The sequence below is a fragment of the Pogoniulus pusillus genome, chromosome 15 (assembly GCF_015220805.1).
Source record: "Pogoniulus pusillus isolate bPogPus1 chromosome 15, bPogPus1.pri, whole genome shotgun sequence".
Classification (NCBI taxonomy): domain Eukaryota; kingdom Metazoa; phylum Chordata; class Aves; order Piciformes; family Lybiidae; genus Pogoniulus; species Pogoniulus pusillus.
Window position 1 is genome coordinate 7,742,023 of NC_087278.1, and position 16,538 is coordinate 7,758,560.

Below are 16,538 nucleotides of genomic sequence, written 5' to 3' on the forward strand. Positions count from 1 at the left end.
AACTACAGCCTGGCCTGAACTGGGAAAACACGAGTAGAAAGCCAACCAAGAATTAGTTTGTTCACAGACTGCTTACTTTTAACTTGTGCATTTCCTGAGTTGACTTTCACCTGATGCATGGGAGTGCTTTACGAACCCTGATATAAGCTAACATTCAGTTAATGGCCCACAAGCTAAACAGACAGAACTGGGAGTTAGTGGTATTTTCCCCTCCAAGGGAGGTGCTCTGCTCTAAAACTCGAGAGCAGAAGCAAGAGTGAGTGACAGAACCCCTAATTGTATAGGTCATCACTCTGACTCAGTTTCAAGAAAGCATGTCCACACAAAATGCTATTTGCATAACTTACACTTATCCAGGCCAAGGCCTGCACTTACATGGTGGAACTTAATGTTGACCTCAGTGAGTCACAGGCCTGGTTCTCAATTGTGTGGGAGTAAGACCAAACTCAGAGTCAAAATCTGGACACAACAACAAAAAACTACCCATCTTGAGTTGCCTAGCTTAAGCCCCTGGCCTGCAGATAATTCTCCTCTCTTATTCATTGACTGCCTACTCCTGAACACAGGACAAAAAACCCAACTTCGACAGGAAGCTCCAGCAGATTTTATTCAATGGTATACAACAGGGAGAACTTAAGATTACAGAAGAATTGTACACACTGCTGATGTTTCAACTTGCTAAAACAAACCCATAGTGACAAGGATGACTGAGGCCGACGACGTAACAAGAAGCCTGGTGACCATCTCTCTAGTGCCCATACCTGCAAATACACAATATGTTAATGCCTTTCAAAGATTTGTGTTTCCTACTAGTGCTGATAGATTTATTCTCACTCTACCATGATGTAATTAACAAATAACACAGACAAAATGCTATGGAAACCTCAGGAAGATCTACACACTTCAATTCCCCCCCCCCGAAGTCTATCCAGATACTAGGCAGAAGAGAGCTTCAGCAATCCACAATACTACATGCAGGAGACCCTCAGTATAATCATCATTTGCCTTGAATCCTACTTCAAATATAACCTACATGGAAACCAGGCCAAAACTTGTCTGGGCATCAGAGGTCTTACTGAACACCCAGAAGATGATGTTCATCCATGTCTCCACTTCTCATCAGGCTGCCCATGCAATAATAAGTTACTACCCAGGCAATATGGGTTCAGTTTTCAGTAAGTACCCATTAAAACATCTTCCTATCAAAACTATGGTGTCTGTCACCTCAAGGACAATTTGCACAGCTGACTGTGGACCAGATCCCCAAGGTAATCCTGAATAGTTATAAACCTGGTTTTGTTTAGTTTTAATTAGAATTATTTTATTTCATTAAAAAAAAAAAGGAGAGGGAAAATCCAGTTAAGGAAAGATTCATAGATAAATGGTGCAGAATGATGCAAGTGACTGGCAAACCTCCTAACTACTCTCAATGTACAATTCTCTCTCAAAACACAATTAGCCCTCCAAACCCTTTGCGTGGCTCTCCTATTATTATTCTAACAATAGACCTCTGAAATACACAAAACAAAATAAAGAATACAACATTTACAAATAAATGGGCCAAGGCTGCAGCAATGGCTACACAGACATTTGATTTCCAGATGCTAGGAAATCAGGTCTATTCATCTCTGAGCCTACTAGAGCTATAAAACAAATCACCAAGATAGAGAGGGACCCAATAAGACTTCTGGCACCTTAGCAGAAATGCTCTAGAACACAAGCAGGTAAATTCAGGTTATTTTCCACACCCAAATTGCCTGTGTGGCAGTACTGAGATTTCACTTTCAGTGAATTCCATTTCTGTTTTGCTTTCCTTTCTTTAGAGAGAATGTCCACTGAAGTCACTACTTTCTAAAAGCTCCCACTTACCCCACAGCTATTTGGGCTTCCTTCAGAGCTCATTTAGCACCAGGTGAATAAAGACAGGTCCTTACCAAGGAAGGTGAAGGAAAAAATCTTTCCCAACAGCTACTATGCCCTCAAACCCACAACTAAGACTACCTGCACATCTGAAATTGATCATTTCTGTTAACAGAAGGAGAATTGGAAGTCTCATCTTGAGATCTGTGCAGGATACCTACTTTTGGAACTCCCATTCCCGGTTGTCCAGCGGACATACTTGGCGAGTTTTGAGCCAGCGAGAGATGCAGTGGAAGTGGAAAGCATGCTGGAAGAGAAAGGCCAGATCACATCATTTCACAACACATGAATGCATCCCAGTGTGAAAACTACCACCATGGTAAGAAGAGAGTAGCAAGTGTACACAGAGAAAGGTGGGGAGGACTAATCAGCCAGCTCACTGGTAAACACTAAGGAACTGATCCACATTTTCAGGGAGCAAAGGAACATTAGGGAAATGGCAGCAGGGAGCCTGTTCCACAGTGCATGCAGTGGCAACTGACTGACTTCTGATGAAGGAGAGAACAGAGTTTAGCAGCTGCTAAAATTGGCAGAGCAGATGCTGATAAGAAGCATAATCAGAAAGACAAGAAAAAGGATTTCACAATGAGTAGCAGGGATGATACGTATGTATAAATGCTGGAGCTTTCTGACAGTCTTCTGGACAAACCAAAGCCTGGATAAAAATGAACTTGCAAAATCAGGAAGAAAAAAAATAACCTATTACATGCCCAATAAAGACAGCCTTTTCCACATCCCATACAGATACTTAAAAACAAGGTTCCACTTGGTAACTCTTGCACACAAACCCACAATTTTGACACTGGCACATTCTGACGTGGTTAAAAAAGTTGCTGCTGTTCTCTAGAAACAGCACTGGAACATCTATAATCCTGTTCCAACATCAAGCTGTAACTTGATCCCAAGGCATAGTGAGGATGGGACTGAGGAACAGGTAGTTATTCTATTATGGAAAATTTTATCTTCCAACTCAGGCCCAGGCTAGCTAAAAGGTATGCAGGTTTGAGTTCACACACTAGTGGGACCATGTAGAAAGGAGCGCATATGGCAACAAAGAGCTATAACTGATTTGATCTTCCTCCAAAATGGGAAGCAAATCACCCAGTTACCCCATACTGACTCCTTGAATCAGCCTGCACAAAGACAAATCAAGCACGCTGACAGACAAGTAATCCTATTATCATGGCAGGGAAAAAAAGGCATAACTTCCAGGCAGACTTCTCCATCAGGAAAAGCATGCTCAGGATGAAAGATCTGTTATTCTTAACAAAAAAATCCCACAAACAAACAAACAACCCTCTCCCCTCCCCCCCCCCAAAAAAAATCCAAACCCCAAACCAAACAAAAAAACCCAACCAAACAAAAAACCCACAAAAATGGGCAGGGTGTGTGTATAAAAGTCTATCTTCCTCCTTTTTTCCTTGTCTTCTCAATCACAGCTCTCCCAGCTTTCACTCTTTCTCTTTTTCCCCCCTGCCTCTCTCTCTTTTCTACACTCTACTAAACACACAGTGTTTAAAGTTATTTTTCTGGTGGATTATCTGGAACACTTTATAGAACTTGTTTTGTCCAGAGCCATGAAAATAGGGGGAGAGTATCACTATGCACAAGCTCTGCAATAAATCCATTTTCCTTACATTGCAGACACCCCATGCAACTGTGCACTCTTCAGAGGTAGCTGATGCTTGGTTTGCTTGACATTCTATGCCTGTGAAAAGAAAGACAAACACATATATGCAGGAGTAGATGCAGCACCGAGTGGTAAATGCCTTCATAATAACAAGTGAAAAGGAGGAGGAAAAAGCAATTTGTTTCATTTAATACATCCAAAAGTGTCAAGAGCTATGTTTTAATGTGCACTGTTTTCCCAGGTGTATCAGACCACAATACAGTTCATCCTGCTCTCCTTTCTCTGCTTTTTTAGTATGCCAATGCTCCAGGGGCCAAGGGCACACAGCTCATCTAATGATGACATGTGCCTGCTTCCTTAATTTTAAGTACTTTTAATTGTTTTCTCCTCTATTTTAGGAGATATCTTTTGATGATCAGGTGAAGATACATTTACTTAAAACTTCTTAACCAGGTTTCTCTAAATATAAATTCACTGTCTTGTCAGATATTATGTACTATCAGTTGTATTTACAAATTCATTTGCTCCTGTAATGCTGGAGTTTGCTTGCCTTTTTTCTGTAGTCTCGTGGCAGACACAGTAAGAAACAGAGTTTTTAAATGTATGCTTAAAGTCTTCTGTACTTTGGAGTGAGTACTCAGGCTGATCACAAAAAGGACAAAGACTACTTGTGGGTTTGGGTTATATTTTGGGGTTCTGTGTCAGGTAGGATGGATGAAGATGAGGGGAGAGTGAGGAAAGAAGGAAGAACAGCACTGAGAAAATAAACATAGCAACCTGATTCTTCATTTTAGACCCTGAACAACTCACTTCTGCTCCAGCTCACAAATAAACTTCAGGAGAAGAAAAATATATTTCCAATCCCTCCACAGTTAGCAACACAAACCTAAGACTAACACTTTGTTTCTTGCTAAAGGATGGCTTCTTTAAAAGTCAAGCCTAAATGATTTTAAAAGATGTGCTGATAGATGATCAGTTGAGAACTCAATACACAGGCTTGTTGCTTTCTTGTTTTTCAGTTCTCATTTTCCTGGCAAAGAAAATGTCTGAATGAGCTCCAATTCTCCCTTCACTGTTTATGTGGCCAAACATGCTCAGAGGAAAAGGAATTTGATTCACCAATTAAAGATTAAAAAAGCCCAGCAACTTTCAAACCTCACAGGTTTGGCTGGAAAATGTGATTAAGAAAATGGAAGATGCTCAAGAACATTGAAGAGCTTCGATTATTTTGGACATTCATTTAAAATTTGACACCCAAGATTGCTGCAACAACTTTACTGCTACTGCAGTGTAGACTCATGATCTTACTGAGTCCTAAGTAGTTGGCATGAGCCTCCACAGTAACAGAAAACAGTGAGAGTGTGAGGAGTAGGAAAAGGAAAGTAAATTCATTTGAAGGAAAAGTCAACTGGTAATCAAATTTTAACTCAAGAAGTCTGTTGAAAGTGAGGAAAATACTCTAGCACATAATACCCTTAACTTGGATTCTTCTCTTTTCCATGCTGGAAACAGGGTATTGGGCTTGTTAGATCTGAAGTCCATCTAGGCCATTTTGATGTATTTTTTCCCCAGGTTTTAAAGGTATCAGTATTTTGACTGGGATTTAGAGAGATGAGTTTAGGTAAGGAAGAAAAGCAGCACTGCTACTCATGTTACTGTTACTCAAATATTCACTGACAAGCAAATACAGTCTAAAAACCTGACAGTACAGTCCCAAAAGTTTAAGAGGACAGATGAACATGTGTAGAAATATCTCAGGAGGAGTTCTCTAGTGGTGATGTAACAAAACATCCAGATTTAATTCCCTTGTCAAACAACCTGGAGTCTATTGCTGGGGCTACTACCCTTGGCTGCTGTAAAAAAGAGCTTCCCAAAAGCTGAATGATTTTTGGTCTCCCTAGTTGCCTTCGTTTCAGAAAAGGATAATACACCAACAAAGAAATAAACCAAATGAACAGCCTGTCAGAGAATGAAAGCTGATGATTGTGGCTCTTGAAAGAGAGAAGCTATTCACCATCCTCTGATCCAGAAGAAATATTAAGAGTCAGACAGTGACTAGAAGAATACCAAATGACTCTGCTGTTGCCTTGCTTTTGACAGAGTATTTGAAGATGAGGGCAGAAAGACACAGCTGAAAACTGAAATACCTGTAAAGAATTGTGAAAGATGTAATGGAAACATTTAATCTCAAGGAGTCACAGAAAGGCTGACACATAATGCCAGCTTCTGAATCTTGGCATCTATCAAGAACTGTCCCTATACCCATACATTTTCTGTTGCAGGAACCCTTGTGTATTTAACAAAAGCAGCCTAAGGTTTAAGTAGCCCTAATGGCAGGTAACAGTAGCTACTGTTTGCAGCTGCAGTAACAGCTGGCTACACTGGCAAATTTGATGATAAAAGCTCTTCAAAGTGGCTTCTGCTTGGTCAAGGGTAACAGCTGTATGGATTCTCCAGTTTTTTTACAGGCTACCTGTTAACATCATGTCATGAAAGGATTGACTTGCTGGATAGAAACACACAGAGCTTGGCTAGCATGACACATCATGTAATCGCTTGGAAAACAGACAGAAAAGAACCAAATAACCAGGCTAATAAACTTGGAGTACACTTATTACTTGCTCTTTGAGGAGCAGCTAAGGACTTAGGGTTTGTCTAGCCTGGAGGAAAGGAGGCTAAGGGGCAAGCTCATAGCTCTCCACAGCTTCCTGAAGAGAGCAAACGAAGAGGCAGGTGCTGATTCCTTCTTCCTGCTATCCAGCGGTAGGACACAGGGGAATGTTTCATAGAATTTCATAGGATCAACCAGGTTGGAAGAGACCTCTGAGATCATCCAGGCCAACCTAGCACCCAGCCCTATCCAGTCAACTAGACCATGGCACTAAATGCCTCATCCAGGCTTGTCTTGACCACCTCCAGGGACGGTGACTCCACCATCTCCCTGGGCAGCCCATTCCAATGCCAATCACTCTCTCTGTGAAGAACTTCCTCCTAACATCCAGCCTAGACCTACCCTGGCACAACTTGAGACTCTGTCCCTTTGTTCTGTTGCTGCTTGCCTGGCAGAAGAGACCAACCCCCCCGGCTACAACCTCCCTTCAGGTAGTTGTAGACAGCAATGAGGTCTGCCCTGAGCCTCCTCTTCTGCAGGCTGCACACCCCCAGCTCCCTCGGCCTCTCCTCATAGGGTTTGTGTTCCAGGCCTTTCACCAGCCATGTCACCCTTCTCTGGACATGTTCCAGCACCTCAACATCTCTCCTGAATTAAGGGGCCCAGAACTGGACACAGTACTCATGGTTCAAAGCTGAGCCAGGGCAGGTTTACATTGGATACTGGGAAGCATTTTTTTATCAGGAGGGTGGTAAAACCCTGGAATAAGCTTCCTAGTGGGGTGGTTGATGCTCCAAGCCTGTCAGCATTCAAAAAGCATTTGGACAATGCCCTTAATATCAATTTCAACTGTGTTCAGCTTTTTTCAGCCCTGAACTGGTCAGGCAGTTGAACAAGATGACTGCTGTAGGTCCCTTCCACTAGAACTAGTCTACTCTATCTCCTAAAATGCAGAGTGAGCTCTTCAATTTAATTTTTCAAACTTCAGCATTTTACCCCTGCAGTTCTCTCCAGTTTCTTAGGAACTCTCTGCAGATTTTACTCAATGCTCATCCTAAATTCCCCCCAGCATATCATCATATGATTCCTTCTACTTGTAATACCTGTGTAATACACTCAGTATTTCCTGTTAGTATCACACTCAAAATATATGGACACAGCTAGCATCTTCCATTCCTACTTCTGACTTAGCAAACTATATATACTTAATTCTGTTCTCTTATTCTTCTCAGAAATTCCAAAGCATTCAACCTGTTAAGCATTCTGAGACTCTTCTTTTGATTCTATACAATATGTCTGTCTTTGTGAGGCTGGAATATCAAATGTGGTACTTTGCATCTTGCCATCAAAGAAAGGAGATGATATTTTGATGGTGTATTTTACACAGCTCAAAAGAATGCCAATTACCTTACTGCAATACTATGTTCCACATTGTAGACCAGAAGGTAATCCACTGTACTCAACATGGTGTTTAGTTAACACTCCTCAATTTACCATGCTGCAATAAGAGTACCAGAGAGGAAGCCTTTGAGGAAATCACAGAATCAGTCAGGGTTGCAAGGGACCACAAGGATCATCTAGTTCTAACCCCCCTGCCATGGGCAGGGACACCCTATCCTAGATCAGCCTGGCCAGAGCCCCATCCAGCCTGGCCTTGAACACCTCCAGGGATGGGCCCCAAATCACCTCTCCCTGGACAACCCATTCCAGGCTCTCACCACTCTCATGTGGAAGAACTTCCTCCTCATGTCCAGTCTGAATTTCCTCACCTCCAGCTTTGCTCCATTCCCCCTAATCCTGTCACTCCCTGACAGCCTAAAAAGTCTCTCCCCAGCTTTTTTTGTAGGCCCCCTTCAGATACTGGAAGGCCGCAAGAAGGTCACCTGGGAGCCTCCTCTTCTGCAGACTGAACAGCCCCAACTCTTTCAGTCTGTCCTCTCAGCAGAGCTGCTCAAGAACACTCCTCAAGTAAAATCTAAACAGGATCTGGATCTTTTCAGGGAAGACTGAAATCAAAACACTGAAATGTCCTGAATTCCTTCTGTGCACTGAATACAAGCCAAACTGAGGGTAAGGGGGTATCCTCAGACCATATTATTGAGCCGTAACATCATAGAATCATAGAATCAACCAGGTTGGAAGAGACCTCCAAGATCATCCAGGCCAACCTAGCACCCAGCCCTATCCAGTCAACTAGACCATGGCACTAAGTGCGTCATCCAGGCTTTGCTTGAACACCTCCAGGGATGGTGACTCCACCACCTCCCTGGGCAGCCCATTCCAGTGCCAATCACTCTCTCTGGCAAGAACTTCCTCCTAACATCCAGCCTAGACCTCCCCTGGCACAGCTTGAGACTGTCCCCTAAACGTATATGCATGAGGAGAACTGTGTGACACCTTGACACTGATGCCTGACTTTATCAAGTTAACAATCTTCTGTTAGTACAGCTGGCATTACCTATCCCTCTTTTCATGTCTTCTTTCTCAAGGTTTCTCTGCCTCGCTGGGAGGGGGAGACATTTGTATCCTGCATTTTATCAAATTGAATCTTGTGTTGTTCTTCCCTGCACATTCTATTAATTTTTCCTCAATTTCCCATCACTTCACATCTTATGTTTGAAAATCTAATTAAAGTGTGGTTTAACAACGTTAATGATCTGTTAACAAGGAAGTAAGTAAAGCCAGAGCCAGCACTGAGCTGGGAGCACTAATTTAGATACCTCTTCTACTCTGTACGCTGTCAATATTGGTCTGGCATTTGCAGTCCAGGCCTTTCAGAACATTGCTCATACCCAAATTAATAACAAGTTATGCTTGAGCAGCTGAAAAAAACCCCTACAAAACATCAAAAAGGCTAACTATGTAATTTTCCCTTTGTAGTTTTTTCTAATCTACCTAAAAGTTCTCAACCTCACTCCCATTTTGGCAGGACCTTGGGTGTTTTAAGAACTGAAACACAAAATTCATTACTGGAAAACAACATTGGGCCATTCTCTCTCCAGCTCTTCCACACCTCTCTTTCATCCTCATATGTCTCATTTGCTCTTTATTAAAGATAAAAAACATACAAGAGTGCTTTTGGTCTCCCATGGCAGGCACCAGTAATTCTGAGGCATAAATACACACCAGCATCCTCTATTCTTACAACATAACCCACTTATTATGAATAATTAACCTGAAGGACAGGACTTTATATATTTATTCTATACATTTGTAAATGCAACTTCTGTTCCACATACATCTTTAACAATTCCATTTGCCTGTCAGCAACGTGCTTTCCTTTCCAGTATACCAAAATACAAACACATCTGTTCCAAGGCAAAGAGGTGAAATGACTTAACCCATTTTCAGCCCTGTGTGTTACAGTGTGTTTTCCCTTAATTAAACAAATCGATCTCTGAAAATAGCTTTGTAATCACTATTTCAATATGATGTAAAAATCAGGTGCATCTCTCACTAGTTGTGACTGTAACTGGGTCCAGTTCTGGGCCCCTCAATTCAGGAGAGATGTTGAGGTGCTGGAACATGTTCAGAGAAGGGCAGCAGAGCTAGTGAGGGGCCTGGAACATAAACTGTGGGGAGAGGCTGAGGGAGCTGGGGTTGCTTAGCCTGGAGAAGAGGAGACTCAGGAGTGACCTCACTGCTCTCTACAACTACCTAAAGGCAGGTTGTAGCCAGGTGGGGGTTGGCCTCTTCTCCCAGGCAACCAGCAATAGCACAAGGGGACACAGTCTCAAGTTGTGCCAGGCTAGGTATAGACTGGATGTCAGGAGGAAGTTCTTGACAGAGAGAGTGATTGGCATTGGAATGGGCTGCCCAGGGAGGTGGTGGAGTCACTGTCCCTGGAGGTGGTCAAGACAAGCCTGGATGAGGCATTTAATGCCATGGTCTAGTTGACTGGATAGGGCTGGGAGATAGGACTGGATGATCTTGGAGGTCTCTTCCAACCTGGTTGATTCTATGAACTAACTTATTTATGAAACAGTTTTTTTAGAACAGGGACTCCAATGAAGTCATTGGTCCAAGCCCTTCCAGACCAGACACAGAAAATGTTACAAGATTTCATCCTAATAAGTGTTAATAAAAAGTTGATAGCCACAGCAACATCCCTCTTCATGAGCAGCAGCTGTTGTATCAAGAATTTCAGTTCCTCCTGGCTCTTTTTTATTACCCCTTTTCCTCTTTTTTTGCATCTGAAATAGACTTAGCAGCATCATTGTGTCTGAGGATGTGGTATCTTTGCAAGTACAGGGTGAAGGAAAAGCAGTATGGCGACGGAGGTCTCAAAAACAGATTATAGGACTTCAGCACTACATAAAATAGAGCTTAACATTTGCACTGTGAAGAGTTAGTTCCTAACTAAAAGATGCATTGACTAAATTATACCCTCAATTATTTCAGCTGTGCATCACATGCAAGCCCAACCATCACTGTCTTCCCCAGCATTTACTTACATAGATCCATAATATGGTTTCTGCAAATGGCACAGTTATCAACCACAATGTCCCATGCCCACAGAGCTACTGCATTCCACTAGAGAGAAGGGAAACAAGAAGAAGAAAACCAGCATTTGTATTCAGTTTGCAGCACACAGAAACCCTTGTTGTTCCTCAAGATCCCAGGTAACTTTTAAATTTAAAAGTTGGGGTATTTAAAATAAAGATTAGAAGTTCAGAGTAAGTCTTTATGATGATTTCTGGCTACTAGAAAGCAATAGTTCATTCCTCTCACTAACCTCCCAGACAATGTTTCCTTCCAACTACAGAAACAAGGTAACTCCCATAGTTGTTTTCTTTCTTTTTGTAAAACAGATGCAAACACCTGCATTGCTATTCAAGATCCAGAGACAAGGATGCAGCTCACAGACCCTCAATTCTGATGGAAAGGGCAGTGCCTTGCAGAAAGGCCAATCCAGATGCCATTTTGGTAAAAGAAATTTCCATTATTTGCAGCACTTTTTACAGTAATCACCCTCCAGGGCAGCTAGGGTCAAGAACTAAAATCATCTCTAATGCTGCCCTTCCCTGGCCCCTAAACAATCTCCTCTGCCAAAAAGGTTGCTAGACAATGACCTACCAGCAAGGCTGAATATAAAATTCTGGAAGTTACTAGCAAATTAACCTTTCAAAGACCTTGTTTATAAAAAAAGAAACACCAACAATGAAAAGGAGTATCTCTGTCCCACACTACTTCAGGAAAAGGGCTGGCTACAAATTTCCATGACAGTTTGAGAAAACTGATTCAGAAGGAGGACTTGAAAAGCTGTGCAGAAAAAAAACCCCAGCTCCTTTTTGTTTCTCCACAAAACCCCTAATAAGGTGTTCTGTAAATCTGTTCAATAAATGAGGTTGCCTTTGATATTCAAAGCAATCCAAAGTCAGGATAATTTTCACTTATTACTTTAGTGGTCTGGATTTTTTTTCCTTCCATTTTTCCCCCAGGATATGATTGTATTGACTATCTACTGTGTTCCATTTATGTCTCGATGTTTTCACTCTTTCCCCCTAGTTCTGGATTCTGGAAGAGGAATGCAGACTGCCAAGTATTGATAAGCAGTATCAATTTTGATAAGCACTTCCAGTTTTTCATTACTACTGATATAAAGAGTCATCATAATGCTACTAGATAAGTAGTGATGTCATTTTTTTCTCCCTATCTTCCAACTTCAAGTCTAGCCAGCCTTCTGACCGAGGTACTCACCTCTCAAGGACTTCATCTGCACTCGATGGCAGGTAGGATAAAAGCTCCCAGCACTCTTATCTGTCTCACAGCCTCAGGTACTTCAAACCCTTGTTCCAACATAAACTACTCTTGTGACCTACATACCCCTTACTGAGTCACACGTGCAAAAAGTGCCCCTTGGTACCTTGCTGGGGAGGAGCAATGACACTTAAAAAGCGTCACTGCCGGCTCCTTCCATACGCTCTTATATCCGCCCCTATTTCCAGAGACACCCCTCGAACACCTCCTTCTGCATAACAGATAGGGGCTTCTGCCATTGCTGACGGTAGCTACTTTCCAAACCACATCAGGAATCCCAGGAAATGTTTGCCAGTATGCAGCCAGAGGCCCTTTCTCCTCAAACTCTCCCTTAACACGAGCCCATAAGGCCACCTCTCTTGCCCTGCACTCTCCTGTATAGGCTTGGCCTACCACCACTGTCCAGCTGACACACTGGTGGCACGGACAGAAAGCTGTACTACGGCTGGTTTAGGGAAACAAAGCCAGGGTGACAGAAGAGAATGTGTTGCCTACACACACGTTGCTATAATTTCCTTCGAAGAAGGAAGGAAAAAATCATGGGCGACACAAATTTGTGCCGTCTCAAGCAGCGCATGGGCTAGCTGGGCCGGCTGAGCCAGAGCGGCCGGGACCGAAGTGGCAGCGGCACTCCGCCCCTGCTCCCCAACCCGGCTGCTCAGAGGCTCCACGCAGCGCGGCCCAGTTGTGGAAGGTTCGGAGCCGCCGAGGGCGGCGGAGCCCCCGGATAAACGCAGCCCCCACAGATCCTCCTCCCGCCCGCACGGCCCGGGCCGCCCGCGACCGCTCATTGGCCGACACCTGCTCCACGTGCGGCAGCCTGCGCCAGCCATTGGCCCGGACGCACGCCAACATACCCCGCGGGCACCGCCCCCCTCCCCGCCCGCCGCGCCGGTGCGGAACCGGGCTCCCGGCTCCGTGAGTGGAGCGGGAAGTCGCCTCTCTCCCGCCCCGCAGGCCAGCCCCGGCCTTTCCCCTCTCTCTGCGGCCAGCTGAACTAGCGAGCCGGTGGGCCTCACTTTCTTCACTTCGAAGCGCTTCTTGCCGGCGCCGCTGTTGGTGCCGCTAGGAGTGTCCACATCCATTGCGGCCGCCATTTTGGATGCGTGAATCGCCCGTCCTGCTCCGCACGCATGCGCGGCGGGGAGGGGCGGGGCGTGAGGCCGACCAGCGGAAGGAGCGGGAGGGCGAGGGAGAGGGCGGGGCCTGGCGTAGCCCCGCCCCTGCCGGCAGGTGCGGGGACGGCCGCGAGCGCCGGCGGGGCGGGCCGGGAGCGCGGTCACGTGGGGCCGGCTCTCCGAGGCGGCGGCCAGGGCGGGGCCGCGCGTCCCTGCCGTCCTTACCTCATGGCCCCCCGCGGGCTTGCACACCCCGCAGGGAGCCGCGGGGAGAGGGTCCGGTGGGGGAGGCGCACTTGAAGGCCCACGCGGCTCCGGTTTTGTCTTGCGCGGTGGCGCCGGGCGAGGCCCTTTCGCCCGTGAGGCGGAGCAGGGAGCGGGTCACCGAGATCTGCTCTAGCTTCGGACCTCACAGTATCACAGTATCACAGTATTGTTAGGATTGGAAGAGACCTCACAGATCAAGTCCAACCCTTTACCACAGAGCTCAAGGCCAGACCATGGCACCAAGTGCCACGTCCAATCCTGCCTTGAACAGCTCCAGGGACAGCGACTCCACCACCTCCCCGGGCAGCCCATTCCAGTGTCCAATGACTCTCTCAGTGAAGAACTTTCTCCTCACCTCCAGCCTAAATCTCCCCTGGTGCAGCCTGAGGCTGTGTCCTCTTGTTCTGGTGCTGGCCACCTGAGAGAAGAGAGCAACCTCCTCCTGGCCACAACCACCCCTCAGGTAGTTGTAGACAGCAATAAGGTCTCCCCTGAGCCTCCTCTTCTCCAGGCTAACCAATCCCAGCTCCCTCAGCCTCTCCTCGTAGGGCTGTGCTCAAAGCCTCTCTCCTTCTATGACCAGGTGACTGCTCGGTGGCTGTGGGGAGGCCTGTGGATGTGCTCTACCTGGACTTCAGCAAGGCCTTTGACACTGTCCCCCACAGCAAACTGCTGGCTAAGCTGTCAGCCCATGGCTTGGATGGCAACACTCTGTGCTGGGTTAGGAACTGGCTGGAGGGCCGGACCCAGAGAGTGGTGGTGAATGGTGCCACATCCAGCTGGCGGCTGTCACTAGTGGTGTCCCTCAGGGATCAGTGCTGGACCCCATCCTCTTTAACATCTTCATAGATGATCTGGATGAGGGCATGGAGTCAGTCATCAGCAAGTTTGCAGATGACACCAAGCTGGGGGCAGATGTGGCTGGGTTGGAGGGCAGAAGGGGTCTGCAGCGGCACCTTGACCACCTGGACAGATGGGCAGAGTCCAATGGGATGGGGTTCAATAGCTCCAAGTTCAGGGTGCTGCACTTTGGCCACAACAACCCCATGCAGAGATACAGGCTGGGGTCGGAGTGTCTGGAGAGCAGCCAAACAGAGAGGGATCTGGGGGTGCTGATTGATACCCGCCTGAACATGAGCCAGCAGTGTGCCCAGGTGGCCAAGAGAGCCAGTGGCATCCTGGCCTGCATTGCTTTCAAGTACGAGCCGAGAGCCTGCCAGCCTGCCGTGCATGCTCCGGCGCTGGATTGCACATAGCGCACCCCTAAAATCGCCTGGGATTTGTGTGGCCTCATGAGGGGCTTTGGTCCTTAAACTTAGGTCTTCTTTTCCTCCCTCGTAATCAGCGAGCGCAGAATGCGGCAGGGTTTTGGGGTTAGCACCGCACCACCAGCTTGCTTTTGTGCATTAGCAGCCCAGTTTTCATTTTAAACAGAACATCAGTTTACAGAGACAGAACTTGAGTCGTGCAAACTGCTCTTCTAGCACGCAAATTAGGTTAACAATGGTTATAATTAACATGAGATTAACTTGAGTGGCCAGAGCTGCCCGAGTGCCGTCTGTTCCGTTGCAAAGGTGGAAGCAGTGGGCAGTGGAGGTCGCCTTCAGACCTGCCTGGTACAGGGACGCCAAAGCACTCTTCTGACGAGGTCAGTAACAGTCTGCCCCAGGATGTGAAATCTGAGGGGATGAAACTGTTCAGCAGGACAAGCAGCAGGTCCTGAAAATGTCAGCTGGCTTTGCAGGTCCTTGTAGGTGTGCTGCCTCTGCACACTCAAGTACTTTGAGGTAGTTTGTGCCTGTTATCAAGTTCTTTTACCAAAACATTCCAGCTTGCTTCTAACTAGCACAGCACCATGTAACTGCGTGGATGCAGGGAGGAGGTAAAGCAAGCATAGAAAAGACAATGGTTTATATGCATACAGGCAAGCAGTATCTGTCCTCAGCCTATAAGCATTTGGGCCAAACCACTATTCATGTCTGACCCATAGAATTGACCAGGCTGAAAGAGACCTCCAAGATCATCCAGGCCAACCTAGCACCCAGCCCTATCCAGTCAACTAGACCATGGCATTAAGTGCCTCATCCAGGCTTTTCTTCAACATTTCTAGGGACGGTTGATTTTGCTGCTATCTCTAATTTCTTTCCTCCTAGGAAAAGTGCAGCCCCTCAGACCTGTTTCCCTCCTCCTAGGGCTATATGTTACGGTGTCAGTAGCTGCTGCAGAAAGAAAGGCTGCAGCTTTGAAAAGTGTCGGCCTCAAAAGAAATGGAACTCTGTAGTCCACATTACCAGGGGTGCTTTGAGGGATGGATCATTTTTCAAGTCATCAGGACATGCAGGGGAAAAAGAGGGGACTGCTAAGATGAAAAAAAGAAGGAGATAGACAGGCTAGGTGACACACAACAACTGCTCTGAATATGGTTAGTCCCCATTAAAATGAGACAGACTCCCTCTCCTAGTTGTCCAAAACTGTTCCAACAGACAAGATACCAGCAACCTGCAGACTGTAGTGCAATTAAGTTCCAAAATTGGTGTATTTCATTTTGGTCATTGCCCTTCTCCTTTACACTCATGCTGCTGGTGGTTTGTTGTTGTTTTGGGTTTTTTTTTCTGCAGCCACTAACATTTTTCTGTATGGGATTTGCCCCCTAAATGATTCCCCCTTTCCCCATGCACCCTTTGCAAGTGTGTGCCTGGCTGGGCTGCTGTGGAACTGCTACAGGAAGGGCAGCTGCTTGTGGCCCTGGCTCTCCACAACCACACCCATATGGCAGGGGCAGGGTAGAAGGCCTGGTAGAGATGGTTCTGACAATAATTTGTCCCTCCAAGGCACCAGGACAGAGGCATCCACACAACAGTGGAAGGATCCCCCAGAGCTGACTGTCAGAAAATGCAGACAGAAAAGGTAGCTTTGCTCTCCACTGCCTGAGCCTTTTGCATTCCACTTCTCAGCCCCTGTGGGGACAGGCTGCAAGAGTTGAGGCTGTTTGGTCTGCAGAAGAGAAGGCTCTGGGGAGACCAAGATCAGCCTTCCAGTACCTGAAAGGGGCCTACAAGAAAGCTGGGGAGGGCCTATTTACAAGTGCTGGTAGTGATAGGAGGAGGGAGAAAGGACTGAAGTTGGAAGAGGGTGGATTTAGACTGGATATTAGGAAGAAATTCTTTACAGTGAGGATGGTAAGACACTGGAACAGGCTGCCCAGGGAGGTTGTGGATGCCAGCTTGGACAG

General features: G+C 46.0%; 1 protein-coding gene across 1 annotated transcript; it reads right to left on the minus strand.

The window, feature by feature from the left end:
- Window positions 1-581: 581 nt before the first annotated feature.
- Window positions 582-13,064, minus strand: RBX1 (ring-box 1). The gene is made up of 5 exons (XM_064155175.1): window positions 12,941-13,064; window positions 10,616-10,694; window positions 3,558-3,628; window positions 2,082-2,167; window positions 582-761 (listed from the first exon to the last, which is right to left on the minus strand). The coding sequence occupies exons 1-5, from the start codon at window positions 13,016-13,018 to the stop codon at window positions 749-751; spliced, it is 327 nt and encodes a 108-aa protein (XP_064011245.1). The 5' UTR covers window positions 13,019-13,064; the 3' UTR covers window positions 582-748.
- Window positions 13,065-16,538: the final 3,474 nt, after the last annotated feature.